Raw genomic sequence first — 13,911 nt, 5'->3', positions numbered from 1 at the left:
GTCTGCTTCAGTTCCGCCTCCTGCAACGATATTGAGTCATAAAGTCCATGAAGACGTCCTGACGTCCACTAGGATGGACATTTATAAAAGAGCTGTTATTTGAAAACTTGAATTATTGAATTGCTTTCAGAACTAATTATATGTTAATAAACAAGAACATATTTGATTTTCATGGTAAAAACTACAATTATTCAACAATATGTGACTTCTCCTGCTCCTGCTTCTGTAACATGTGTTTTGGTATGCCAGCCATTTTGGATGAAAAGACAGAGGAACTTCCCAGCATGCAATTTTAACCAATGACATCACTGGAAAGAGCAGGATGTCCTCTGTGCAGCACATCAGGGACTGATAGGGTAGCTCAAAGGAGTCAAAGGAGATGCATGTCAACAACATGTCCACTACAGTGGGCTGGGTCCCATGTACACGATTTATAATAATATATACACGTTGAAATATAAAGAGGAATGATTTATAATGATATGTACACGTGGAGATATAAAGAGGAATGATTTATAATGATATATACATGTGGAGATATAAAGAGAATGATTTATAATGATATATACATGTGGAAATATAAAGAGGAATGATTTATAATGATATATACATGTGGAGATATAAAGAGAATGATTTATAATGATATATACATGTGGAAATATAAAGAGGAATGATTTATAATGATATGTACATGTGGAGATATAAGGAGGAATTATTTATAATGATATATACATGTGGAAATATAAAGAGGAATGATTTATAATGATATGTACATGTGGAGATATAAGGAGGAATTATTTATAATGATATATACATGTGGAAATATAAAGAGGAATGATTTATAATGATATATACATGTGAAATATAAAGAGGAATGATTTATAATGATATGTACATGTGGAGATATAAAGAGGAATGATTTATAATGATATATACATGTGGAAATATAAAGAGAATGATTTATAATGATATGTACATGTGGAAATATAAAGAGAATGATTTATAATGATATGTACATGTGGAAATATAAAGAGGAATGATTTATAATGATATGTACATGTGAAATATAAAGAGGAATGATTTATAATGATATGTACATGTGTAGATTGGCCACCAGAGGGCGCCAGATCCCCGCAGCCTCATTCACAGGAACGCTGTTCACTAAAGAACAATTCAAATCTATAGTAAACAGAGATAAGAGTAAAGGAGCATGAAATAAAATACATAGGCTATCATTAAAATAAATAATATTAAAATACTTGTGTAAACAGGAATCGTGGAAACATATCATGAAATAAATAAAAATTGTAATCTAATATAAATAATATATGAAACAATTATAAATACAAGGGGTAATATAAAGCAAATTAATGTTTAAATATAAAAGACATACATTTAAAAATTAATAAATGTGGAGATTTTATTTTCAGAGTCCAATCGAAGTGAAGTGTGATCCCAAAGAAAGGCAAAGAGGAAGCGACAGGAAGTGGTTTCCTCCTAAAGATTACACTGTGAGGACCAACAACATGGACCTGGAACCTGGACCCGAACCTGGACCCGGACCTGGATCCGGACCTGAACCTGGACCCGGACCCGGACCTGTGTCCTCCAAGAGCTCAATGGAGCCTCAATCTGCTGATGGCGGGTAAGACTCAAACTGACTAAAAGCCGTTTGATATGAAGTCAGTTGTTGTCGGTGTTAAAGCTTCTGTGTAACCTTCAGGAAGTCCAAAGGTCAAAGGTTTGATTTGTCATATACACAGATACAGTGAAGTAATGCAATAGAAACAGGGTCACAGGTTCCTCCAACAATAACACAGAATAATATCTAGACATATATATAAAGCAGCCATGTCAGGTCCTCAGTGATGTGGACACGAGGAACCTGAAGCTGCTGACTCTCTCCACCGTAGTCCCATTGATGGCGGAGGGGAGCGTTGTTATCCTGGCACCAAGATGTCAGGCTTCGACCTCCTCTCTGTACGCAGTCTCGTTGCCGTCGGTGATCAGGCCGATGACGGTCGTGTCGTCAGCAAACTTCACGATGGTGTTGGAGCTGTGTGTGGCCACGCAGTCGTGAGTGAACAGGGAGTAGAGCAGAGGGCTGAGCACGCAGCCCTGAGGGGCTCCGGTGTTGAGGATCAGGGTGGAGGATGTGATGTTTCCCACCCGCACTGCCTGGGGTCTGCCCGTCAGGAAGTTCAGGATCAGACCGGAGTCTGCATGAACTCTCTGGCGTTACCCTTTAAAGACACATTCTTTACGTTAGCTTCACACTGCTGGTGCTGGAGTGCAGCTGAAGAGAGGCGAGGCGCTTCGTAGATAAACGTCTTTTGGATTTTCTCTGAAAAGCCGTCCTTCACATAGAGAGCAGTCCACCGGCTGATATAGGGAACTCAGAAAGTCGGGAAGGTTTAAATGTTTAATGTTCTTTTCAATCTGTTCACACATCGGCAACACAAAGCGATCACTCGCATTACGTTGTTATATAAAGTGCCTCGAAGAGATTTAACATATTTTCCATCAGTTTCTCTCCAGCTGGCAAAAGCATCTGTTTCTGTTTCAGGGTCCAGCAGCAGAGAGCAGACTCTCCCAGCTGTCTGTCCTTCAAGAGCGACCGGTCGAAGGACGACTTCATAGACTTTAAAGGACGACCTCCATCTGCTGATCAGAGGTAAGCTGTACCTCATAGCAAGAGTCCGGTTAAGACAGAATAAAACTAGTCCGTATGAAGTCTTGGCCAACTTATGTTCCAGCAGGTTTTCTCCAGCATGTTTTACGGCCACATAATCAGGAGAGAGGAAGTCGTTTTTTCTCAGCGAGAGCTTAACCTGTTAAGCCTGAATATTGTTGTGTTGGCCCCCGCCGGCACGGAACTGTGTGTCAGGGCTTCTTAACATTTAACAACCTACTAATGTGTCATACCCACTTAACGGGAAGAAACTCAGCTAACTGACGATATGAAACATTTGTACCGAAACAAAACACAAGTCTAACGCCGGGCGTCTGAATTAGCACTATAATAACTTACGGTAGCAATATTGTATATTCATCGGATCTGCAAACAAGATATCAAATCATATTGATTCTAATAGAAAAGTATCATGACTGTGCGACCAAAACTCACGGCAGCGAAAGCCAGGAAAGACAACCAGTGTTGTGCTAGTTACTGAAAACCAGTAACTAGTTACCATTACTAGTTACTTCATTTCAAAAGTAACTCAGTTACTTTACTGATTACTTACACCAACAAGTAATGCGTTACTGTGAAAAGTAACGTTTTAGTTACTTAAAAAAGGGCTCCCATTATATTAATGCCCTTAGAGCCTTCATGTCAGTACTGTTATTGCATTGGAGAATAATACAATCTGTTGATCAACTTGACATGCATTATATGCGATCTGGATTGCATCGATATTAGCTGGCTTTACATTTTTGTACATTCTTTCTCCAGGTAGTTGGAAAAAGTGTTCCGTTTCATATGCCGTGTGCCGCCCGGACATGCTATCATGCTAACTAGCTCCCTGAACGCGGGTGACTCCACTGTAGCAATAGCCTGCATGTGTTCTACAACATACCGTGCAATGGCTTCATCGACTTTTCCCTGGCTAGCAGTCCCTCGGTTAAAATCCAGCCGCTGCTGCTTAGGTGCAGGTGGAGGTGGAGTGGCGTCGGCTGAGTCTCTGTGGTCTTAGCTACTAGCTTCGTCCCAGCATGTTGTTTCTGCAGATGTTTAAGAGATGTGAATGACTGGTTTGGGCAGTAGATAGGCTCTTTGACCCGCCAGGACACAACTTACATTTAACAGACACTTCACTTTACGGAGCCAAACGGCACATACGTCTTACCTTTGCTGTTTTCTGATCAAAGGTTGTGTTCAAGGGCATTTGAACGCATACAAACGCTGCTGAAGGTTAATCCAATGTCTCTGTGTCACTTTGAAATGATTACTGATAATCCATCACAACATTTATGGCAATAAACGTATTTTACAAATGGAGTGTAGCAGAGCGTCCGGTTTTGGGCAAACTGCGTGCGCTTCACTCTCACTCCTCAATGGCAGGGCTCAACGCTAACTTTTAAAAGTGGTTGCCAGGCAACCAGGCATCAGCGTTTGGTTGCCAAAACTGAAAATAAGGTTGCCATTTTTAGTCACCTTATATTTTAAATAATTAAGATACTATACAGTTAATAATGAACATGTGACACAAAAGAATGTTCAAATGCTTTACAATAAGTAATTAACAGAATTATTTGAAACCTAAGTGGTCGTAAACCTGTCCACCCTCAATGGCTGGTGTGCTAAACACCAGGAGTGCAGCTGTTGTTCTTCACAGATCAATAGTTTCTTGGTCATCCGTTGTCTCCCTTTCAAATGTGGGTTGTCTTGACCTCTGTGCTGACCCCCACCATAGATCCACTGGCCCTTCAGCATCGAAGTCTTGACCTCTGTGCTGACCCCCACCATAGATCCACTGGCCCTTCAGCATTGAAGTCTTGACCTCTGTGCTGACCCCCACCATAGATCCACTGGCCCTTCAGCATCGAAGTCTTGACCTCTGTGCTGACCCCCACCATAGATCCACTGGCCCTTCAGCATCGAAGTCTTGACCTCTGTGCTGACCCCCACCATAGATCCACTGGCCCTTCAGCATTGAAGTCTTGACCTCTGTGCTGACCCCCACCATAGATCCACTGGCCCTTCAGCATCGAAGTCTTGACCTCTGTGCTGACCCCCACCATAGATCCACTGGCCCTTCAGCATTGAAGTCTTGACCTCTGTGCTGACCCCCACCATAGATCCACTGGACCTTCAGCATCGAAGTCTTGACCTCTGTGCTGACCCACCATAGATCCACTGGACCTTCAGCATCGAAGTCTTGACCTCTGTGCTGACCCCCACCATAGATCCATTGGCCCTTCAACATTGAAGTCTTGACCTCTGTGCTGACCCACCATAGATCCACTGGCCCTTCAACATTGAAGTCTTGACCTCTGTGCTGACCCCCACCATAGATCCACTGGCCCTTCAACATTGAAGTCTTGACCTCTGTGCTGACCCCCACCATAGATCCACTGGCCCTTCAGCATCGAAGTCTTGACCTTTGTGCTGACCCCCACCATAGATCCACTGGCCCTTCAGCATTGAAGTCTTGACCTCTGTGCTGACCCCCACCATAGATCCACTAGCCCTTCAGCATTGAAGTCTTGACCTCTGTGCTGACCCCCACCATAGATCCACTGGCCCTTCAGCATTGAAGTCTTGACCTCTGTGCTGACCCCCACCATAGATCCACTGGCCCTTCAGCATTGAAGTCTTGACCTTTGTGCTGACCCCCACCATAGATCCACTGGCCCTTCAGCATTGAAGTCTTGACCTCTGTGCTGACCCCCACCATAGATCCACTAGCCCTTCAGCATTGAAGTCTTGACCTCTGTGCTGACCCCCACCATAGATCCACTGGCCCTTCAGCATTGAAGTCTTGACCTTTGTGCTGACCCCCACCATAGATCCATTGGCCCTTCAGCATTGAAGTCTTGACCTTTGTGCTGACCCCCACCATAGATCCACTGGCCCTTCAGCATTGAAGTCTTGACCTTTGTGCTGACCCCCACCATAGATCCATTGGCCCTTCAGCATTGAAGTCTTGACCTTTGTGCTGACCCCCACCATAGATCCACTGGCCCTTCAGCATTGAAGTCTTGGATTGGCCAGACTAATACATTCCTAATGTTAAATAAATGAAAACCGTTCACAGTTAAGAATTAGATATGAATTATTAATGCTGTAAATGACCTTTTATAAGTCTAACTATATTTAACATGTGTTACCTTTTTATAGAAGTGATTATATTTGTATGCCAATATTTTCTATGGTAAAGTTTCGTTTAGCACTTTTATTTTGGTAGTAATAAGATCGGGACTCTTATTTTGAAGGAACTTTTACCGGAAGTGAATGCACAATGGAGCAGAATGAAATCAACCCACTCAAAATATCTCTCCTTAGAATAAGTGAGAAATGGATTTAACTTCTGTATGACAGCTTCCATGCTGGAGAAATGAGAAGCTGTCATGCAATCAGTTATGGCATTAATAATTAATATCTATTTTATTTATTCAACATTAGAGATGTGTTAGTCTGGCCAAACTTGATGGCAACCTAAAATCCCTCTCTTCCCGTATCTCAGATAGAAGATATTATTGGAGACAGAACAGCCAATCAGAATGGAGCTTCTCGAGTGCTCCGATTTGGTTGGTTTTGTGGCACATTTGTAACACTGTGCCAACTTGAGCGAGCCCGCAGGCCAGCCTGAGCGCGCACTGGGTGGAGAGGTTGAGCGAGGGAGAGAGAGCGTGCAGGAGCTTGTGACGGGGCTCGAGTCAATTTCTCTTCAAATAGAATTGACGTGTTTGCAAGATAAAATGTTCTGTGGTCAAAAATGTTAATCGCGCTCAATAACGTTTTCTATGCTCAAAATGTTTCGTTGCTTGCTCCGGATAGAGGCGCAAAATAACACCATATGTTTCGCCTCCCAAGACTTTACCCATTTCCTCTTTGCTTTCGTTCGGGTTCAACTCGCGCTTTATCAGTGGAATCACTTTGATCATTCTCTTGAGATGTTGACGGGTTGGCCGGACTTTTTACCCCACAGTCAAACAACTTCATTTGCTTCGCCATTCGTTGTAAAACAAACACACGGCGCACGCGAGTAAACGTGCATGGCCCTCTGGCTCCGTAATCACACCAATGCACCTGCAACTCAAGTATCAGGTTCCGACTGGTCACAACAATAATTACATATCGCTCTTAATACAACAAATAATGAACATGTATCTCTTGTGGGGTGCACGTTCAGCCGTCCTCATTTCTTCATGTTAGAAACTGGTTGCCACTGATGGAAACTGATGGAGATTTTGAGGGATAACTGGTCCGCTTTTCAAATCTCCGCGCGTCCCTAACAAGCTGGTTATCATACAGGAAGGAATCCAGAGCTAACAAGTAACCGTTAAACAATAATCTACTTTAATGGTAATATGACAATGCAATACAATCAATACAGTACACATTCAATACAGTTATCTTTGGGATCCCATATTTACCTGATACTCACGTGAACCAGCCAGAGGAAAGAGGCTGAACACAGCGTGGTTCCTGTGTTTATACATTGCTAACAATGGGAGGAGTTATCTGATCCACCCTTTCAGACCTCAGTGATTGGCCGCCCAAATATCACCAATACCTCAAATCTTAAGTCTCCCCAATCACAGTAGCTCAGCTTCATTATCTCCTAGATCTGAGTTGAATGCAAGTCAAACCCTCACCTTCCCCCATCTTCCTTTGTCCTCAACACCACATGTCAACCGGCCCCAAATCCAGCTCACAGTTTTTACACAAATCATTTCCCATTTTAAGCTTCTTCATAGTTTGCTAACATGAATACATACAAATATTTCACTACAAATCCCCCTTTTGGTCTCCACTTAAGAGATCAACTATTTCAAGACATTCACATTATAACCTGGGATTCAGACTATTTAAACGTTCAGGAATGGCTCCACATATCAACTCCATATGACCGGGTAGAAATACCAAAATATGTAAATAACTCCATACATCAATTACATCACTTAGTAACAACAAAGTTAAAAAAACCTTCAATCAGAATGATTGAGTACCGCCAATCGTAATAGAAAATCATCTCTCATCAGTGTTTAGACAAATCGTTCATCAATAGCACAAAAATAAACATACCAAAAAATATAGAAGAAAACAGTAAAATATATGTTTCCAAATAACATCTTTTATCATTTATCATTCAGTCCTCCTTAATCATCAAATTACAAACTTTCAAAAATAGCTTGCATCTCAAAGATTTGCTTCAAGATCATTATAGTAAAAACACATTTAAAATGTAAGATTATTAGAAATCCACCTGAGTTATAAAATCTGGATTGTAAAGGTCCAGTTGAAATTCACAGTTTAAGGTATAACCTTCACAGTGGTGATTCAATTAATCTGTCATCTGCAAAATTGCAGTGTCTTCAAGCTTTAACATTACTTCACGTATACTTCATTACGCTTTAGTCAAAAGTAAGGCACTTATCAATACATTTACTTTAGTCAAATACACGGTTCAAAAATCTGAAAAGGAAGAATCAGACATTTATTGCGTAGTGTAAAAACCCGAAAAGATATATACATCTTCTACATTCTGAGTGTCAATTTTAATCAACTTGTCATTCATTTTGTGGGGGTCCCCATGGCGCAGACGCCGTGATTGAGCCCCACGGATCTGAAACCTGGGCGTCGTACATCAACACGGAGTCATCGACTGTGGAATATCCTACTAGTGTCTGTGGAGCCTGGAGGGCGGTTTTGGTCGTCTTTCGTATGGCTAGTTTAACTACAGTGACCAAGCAGATTATCACAATTAGCACAACTAGGATAAACATTGAAACGGTCACTGCAAATGTAACCAACCCCGCAGCCCACGATCCAAAAGTTCCAGTTAAATCCCCAAGGGTAAACCCATGAGTTTCATGCAACTCTTTTATCCCCCTGGCGGTATCATGAGCCATGTCCATTACCTCAGGAGTAGCATCAGAGATGAAAGAACAACACTCAGATCCAATCACCTTGCATGTGCCCCCCTGGGCGGCTAATAGAAGATCCAGTGCCATACGATTCTGTAATGCCACCGTCCTAACCTCCTGTAATTCTTTATGTTCGGCTAACATGGCTGTGTTAGATGCATTTAAGTGATTTTCCACTACTTTGGACAACGCCACAATTTCCTGCTGAGAAACATAAATACCGTACCATGGTAAAAATAGACTAGCCATCCGCTGTCCTTTTGTAATCGACCTGCTGTTTCTATGTGGAGAGGGAAGTATAGCTGCAATCTCATCAGCCTTTACTTTACGGATTAAAGGGATTAGATAGGCCAGGTAACAGGTGCCATAGAAAATGTCATAAGGCATACAGCCATAGGCTCGGTCCCCACAAACTAAGTAAACTCTCTGTGGGAGGGGCGTTCTGGCTAACTGCACCGTTATTACAGTATTACAGTCGCTGTGTCCCACATCTGGAGAGGTAAGAGATCCTCTTTCATTTTGGAAACAGATGGACACATTCTTCCACTCATGTACCACCACTGGGGGCACATAGACAGAGCAGTCACGGGTAGGGGACTTACCTAAGGGTAATGGCTGTGAACAGTCATGTATTTTAACCACAACTGAGTCCACTGTTCTGGAGCCAAACCAGGGCACTACTGTTACCAAAGCCTCAACTAATAAAGATGGAGTGTGTGGTTGCCGTGTACATATTGGACTGGTAAAGTTAACCGAGCAATTAGTCTGGGCTAGAGCTAATTGGAATCTGTATTCAAAAGCTAGGTTAATATATTTCTTCACATATATTAGTCTCAGGACCGTCAACTGTTTGAAGCCCTCTGGCAGGTAATCTTTATTTACTGTCTCAACAATGAGCGAGATTAAACCCTTGTATTGTAGAGGTTTCTCAGAGTTTATTGGGTACGATGGAGTGTAACAATCCTCGGCATCATCTCCAATGCGGGATGCTATGTCGTTCCAGCTAACTAAACTGTAGTCAGCTTTCGTGAAAGGAATGGGGCTAAACATGGGAGAATGTACGGATTCTGGCAGGTTCTGGCACAGCCAACAGTTGCTAACATTGCGTTCATGTGCATAGTCTAACATTAAACTCATTGCCGAATTGGTCTTAGTTAGTTTAGGTGGGTAAGTAATGCAATAGAAACAGGGTCACAGGTTCCTCCAACAATAACACAGAATAATATCTAGACATATATATAAAGCAGCCATGTCAGGTCCTCAGTGATGTGGACACGAGGAACCTGAAGCTGCTGACTCTCTCCACCGTAGTCCCATTGATGGCGGAGGGGAGCGTTGTTATCCTGGCACCAAGATGTCAGGTTTCGACCTCCTCTCTGTACGCAGTCTCGTTGCCGTCGGTGATCAGGCCGATGACGGTCGTGTCGTCAGCAAACTTCACGATGGTGTTGGAGCTGTGTGTGGCCACGCAGTCGTGAGTGAACAGGGAGTAGAGCAGAGGGCTGAGCACGCAGCCCTGAGGGGCTCCGGTGTTGAGGATCAGGGTGGAGGATGTGATGTTTCCCACCCGCACTGCCTGGGGTCTGCCCGTCAGGAAGTTCAGGATCAGACCGGAGTCTGCATGAACTCTCTGGCGTTACCCTTTAAAGACTCATTCTTTACGTTAGCTTCACACTGCTGGTGCTGGAGTGCAGCTGAAGAGAGGCGAGGCGCTTCGTAGATAAACTTCACGTCTTTTGGATTTTCTCTGAAAAGCCGTCCTTCACATAGAGAGCAGTCCACCGGCTGATATAGGGAACTCAGAAAGTCGGGAAGGTTTAAATGTTTAATGTTCTTTTCAATCTGTTCACACATCGGCAACACAAAGCGATCACTAGCATTACGTTGTTATATAAAGTGCCTCGAAGAGATTTAACATATTTTCCATCAGTTTCTCTCCAGCTGGCAAAAGCATCTGTTTCTGTTTCAGGGTCCAGCAGCAGAGAGCAGACTCTCCCAGCTGTCTGTCCTTCAAGAGCGACTCGTCGAAGGAAGACTTCATAAACTTTAAAGGACGACCTCCATCTGCTGATCAGAGGTAAGCTGTACCTCATAGCAAGAGTCCGGTTAAGACAGAATAAAACTAGTCCGTATGAAGTCTTGGCCAACTTATGTTCCAGCAGGTTTTCTCCAGCATGTTTTACGGCCACATAATCAGGAGAGAGGAAGTCGTTTTTTCTCAGCGAGAGCTTAACCTGTTAAGCCTGAATATTGTTGTGCTGACCCCCACCATAGATCCACTGGCCCTTCAGCATCGAAGTCTTGACCTCTGTGCTGACCCCCACCATAGATCCACTGGCCCTTCAGCATCGAAGTCTTGACCTCTGTGCTGACCCCCACCATAGATCCACTGGCCCTTCAGCATCGAAGTCTTGACCTCTGTGCTGACCCCCACCATAGATCCACTGGCCCTTCAGCATCGAAGTCTTGACCTTTGTGCTGACCCCCACCATAGATCCACTGGCCCTTCAGCATCGAAGTCTTGACCTTTGTGCTGACCCCCACCATAGATCCACTGGCCCTTCAGCATTGAAGTCTTGACCTCTGTGCTGACCCCCACCATAGATCCACTGGCCCTTCAGCATTGAAGTCTTGACCTCTGTGCTGACCCCCACCATAGATCCACTGGCCCTTCAGCATTGAAGTCTTGACCTCTGTGCTGACCCCCACCATAGATCCACTGGCCCTTCAGCATTGAAGTCTTGACCTCTGTGCTGACCCCCACCATAGATCCACTGGCCCTTCAACATTGAAGTCTTGACCTCTGTGCTGACCCCCACCATAGATCCATTGGCCCTTCAGCATTGAAGTCTTGACCTCTGTGCTGACCCCCACCATAGATCGACTGGCCCTTCAGCATTGACGTCTTGACCTCTATGCTGACCCCCACCATAGATCCACTGGCCCTTCAGCATCGAAGTCTTGACCTCTGTGCTGACCCCCACCATAGATCCACTGGCCCTTCAGCATTGACGTCTTGACCTCTGTGCTGACCCCCACCATAGATCCACTGGCCCTTCAGCATTGACGTCTTGACCTCTGTGCTGACCCCCACCATAGATCCACTGGCCCTTCAGCATCGAAGTCTTGACCTCTGTGCTGACCCCCACCATAGATCCACTGGCCCTTCAACATTGAAGTCTTGACCTCTGTGCTGACCCCCACCATAGATCCACTGGCCCTTCCGCATTGACGTCTTGACCTCTGTGCTGACCCCCACCATAGATCCACTGGCCCTTCAGCATCGAAGTCTTGACCTCTGTGCTGACCCCCACCATAGATCCACTGGCCCTTCAGCATTGAAGTCTTGACCTCTGTGCTGACCCCCACCATAGATCCATTGGCCCTTCAGCATTGAAGTCTTGACCTCTGTGCTGACCCCCACCATAGATCCACTGGCCCTTCAGCATTGAAGTCTTGACCTCTGTGCTGACCCCCACCATAGATCCACTGGCCCTTCAACATTGACGTCTTGACCTCTGTGCTGACCCCCACCATAGATCCACTGGCCCTTCAGCATTTAAGTCTTGACCTCTGTGCTGACCCCCACCATAGATCCACTGGCCCTTCAACATTGAAGTCTTGACCTCTGTGCTGACCCCCACCATAGATCCATTGGCCCTTCAGCATTGAAGTCTTGACCTCTGTGCTGACCCCCACCATAGATCCACTGGCCCTTCAGCATTGAAGTCTTGACCTCTGTGCTGACCCCCACCATAGATCCACTGGCCCTTCAGCATTGAAGTCTTGACCTCTGTGCTGACCCCCACCATAGATCCACTGGCCCTTCAGTATTGACGTCTTGACCTCTGTGCTGACCCCCACCATAGATCCACTGGCCCTTCAACATTGAAGTCTTGACCTCTGTGCTGACCCCCACCATAGATCCATTGGCCCTTCAGCATTGAAGTCTTGACCTCTGTGCTGACCCCCACCATAGATCGACTGGCCCTTCAGCATTGACGTCTTGACCTCTATGCTGACCCCCACCATAGATCCACTGGCCCTTCAGCATCGAAGTCTTGACCTCTGTGCTGACCCCCACCATAGATCCACTGGCCCTTCAGCATTGACGTCTTGACCTCTGTGCTGACCCCCACCATAGATCCACTGGCCCTTCAGCATTGACGTCTTGACCTTTGTGCTGACCCCCACCATAGATCCACTGGCCCTTCAGCATTGAAGTCTTGACCTCTGTGCTGACCCCCACCATAGATCCACTGGCCCTTCAGCATCGAAGTATTGACCTCTGTGCTGACCCCCACCATAGATCCACTGGCCCTTCAGCATTGAAGTCTTGACCTCTGTGCTGACCCCCACCATAGATCCACTGGCCCTTCAGCATTGAAGTCTTGGATTGGCCAGACTAATACATTCCTAATGTTTAATAAATGAAAACCGTTCACAGTTAAGAATTAGATATTAATTATTAATGCTGTACGTTACCTTTTATAAGTCTAACTATATTTAACATGTGTTACCTTTTTATAGAAGTGATTATATTTGTATGCCAATATTTTCTATGGTAAAGTTTTCGTTTAGCACTTTTATTTTGGTAGTAATAAGATCGGGACTCTTATTTTGAAGGAACTTTTACCGGAAGTGAATGCACAACGTAGCAGAATGAAATCAACCCACTCAAAATATCTCTCCTTAGAATAAGTGAGAAATGGATTTAACTTCTGTATGACAGCTTCCATGCTGGAGAAATGAGAAGCTGTCATGCAATCAGTTATGGCATTAATAATTAATATCTCATTCTTATCTGTGAATGGTGTTTTATTTATTCAACATTAGAGATGTGTTAGTCTGGCCAAACTTGATGGCAACCTAAAATCCCTCTCTTCCCGTATCTCAGATAGAAGATATTATTGGAGACAGAACAGCCAATCAGAATGGAGCTTCTCGAGTGCTCCGATTTGGTTGGTTTTGTGGCACATTTGTAACACTGTGCCAACTTGAGCGAGCCCGCAGGCCAGCCTGAGCGCGCACTGGGTGGAGAGGTTGAGCGAGGGAGAGAGAGCGTGCAGGAGCTTGTGACGGGGCTCGAGTCAATTTCTCTTCAAAATAGAATTGACGTGTTTGCAAGATAAAATGTTCTGTGGTCAAAAATGTTAATCGCGCTCAATAACGTTTTCTATGCTCAAAATGTTTCGTTGCTTGCTCCGGATAGAGGCGCAAAATAACACCATATGTTTCGCCTCCCAAGACTTTACCCATTTCCTCTTTGCTTTCGTTCGGGTTCAACTCGCGCTTTATCAGTGGAATCACTTTGAT

The 13,911-nt window shown here is 44.4% G+C and overlaps 1 protein-coding gene across 1 annotated transcript in view; it reads left to right on the top strand.

Annotated features, from left to right (window-relative positions):
* LOC117444564 (NACHT, LRR and PYD domains-containing protein 3-like) overlaps positions 1-13,911 on the top strand; it is a 34,247-nt gene that overhangs the window by 1,572 nt on the left and 18,764 nt on the right. Inside the window, exons 2-4 of the mRNA XM_034080032.2 lie at positions 1,431-1,645; positions 2,567-2,674; positions 10,565-10,672. Coding sequence (XP_033935923.1) covers positions 1,527-1,645; positions 2,567-2,674; positions 10,565-10,672 — 335 coding nt within the window. The 5' untranslated portion in view covers positions 1,431-1,526. The remainder of the gene's footprint in view (positions 1-1,430; positions 1,646-2,566; positions 2,675-10,564; positions 10,673-13,911) is intronic.

The sequence above is a fragment of the Pseudochaenichthys georgianus genome, unplaced genomic scaffold (genome assembly GCF_902827115.2).
Source record: "Pseudochaenichthys georgianus unplaced genomic scaffold, fPseGeo1.2 scaffold_830_arrow_ctg1, whole genome shotgun sequence".
Taxonomy (NCBI): Eukaryota; Metazoa; Chordata; class Actinopteri; order Perciformes; family Channichthyidae; genus Pseudochaenichthys; species Pseudochaenichthys georgianus.
Note: the sequence above shows the minus strand (reverse complement) of the source record. Positions and strands in the feature narration are given on the sequence as shown.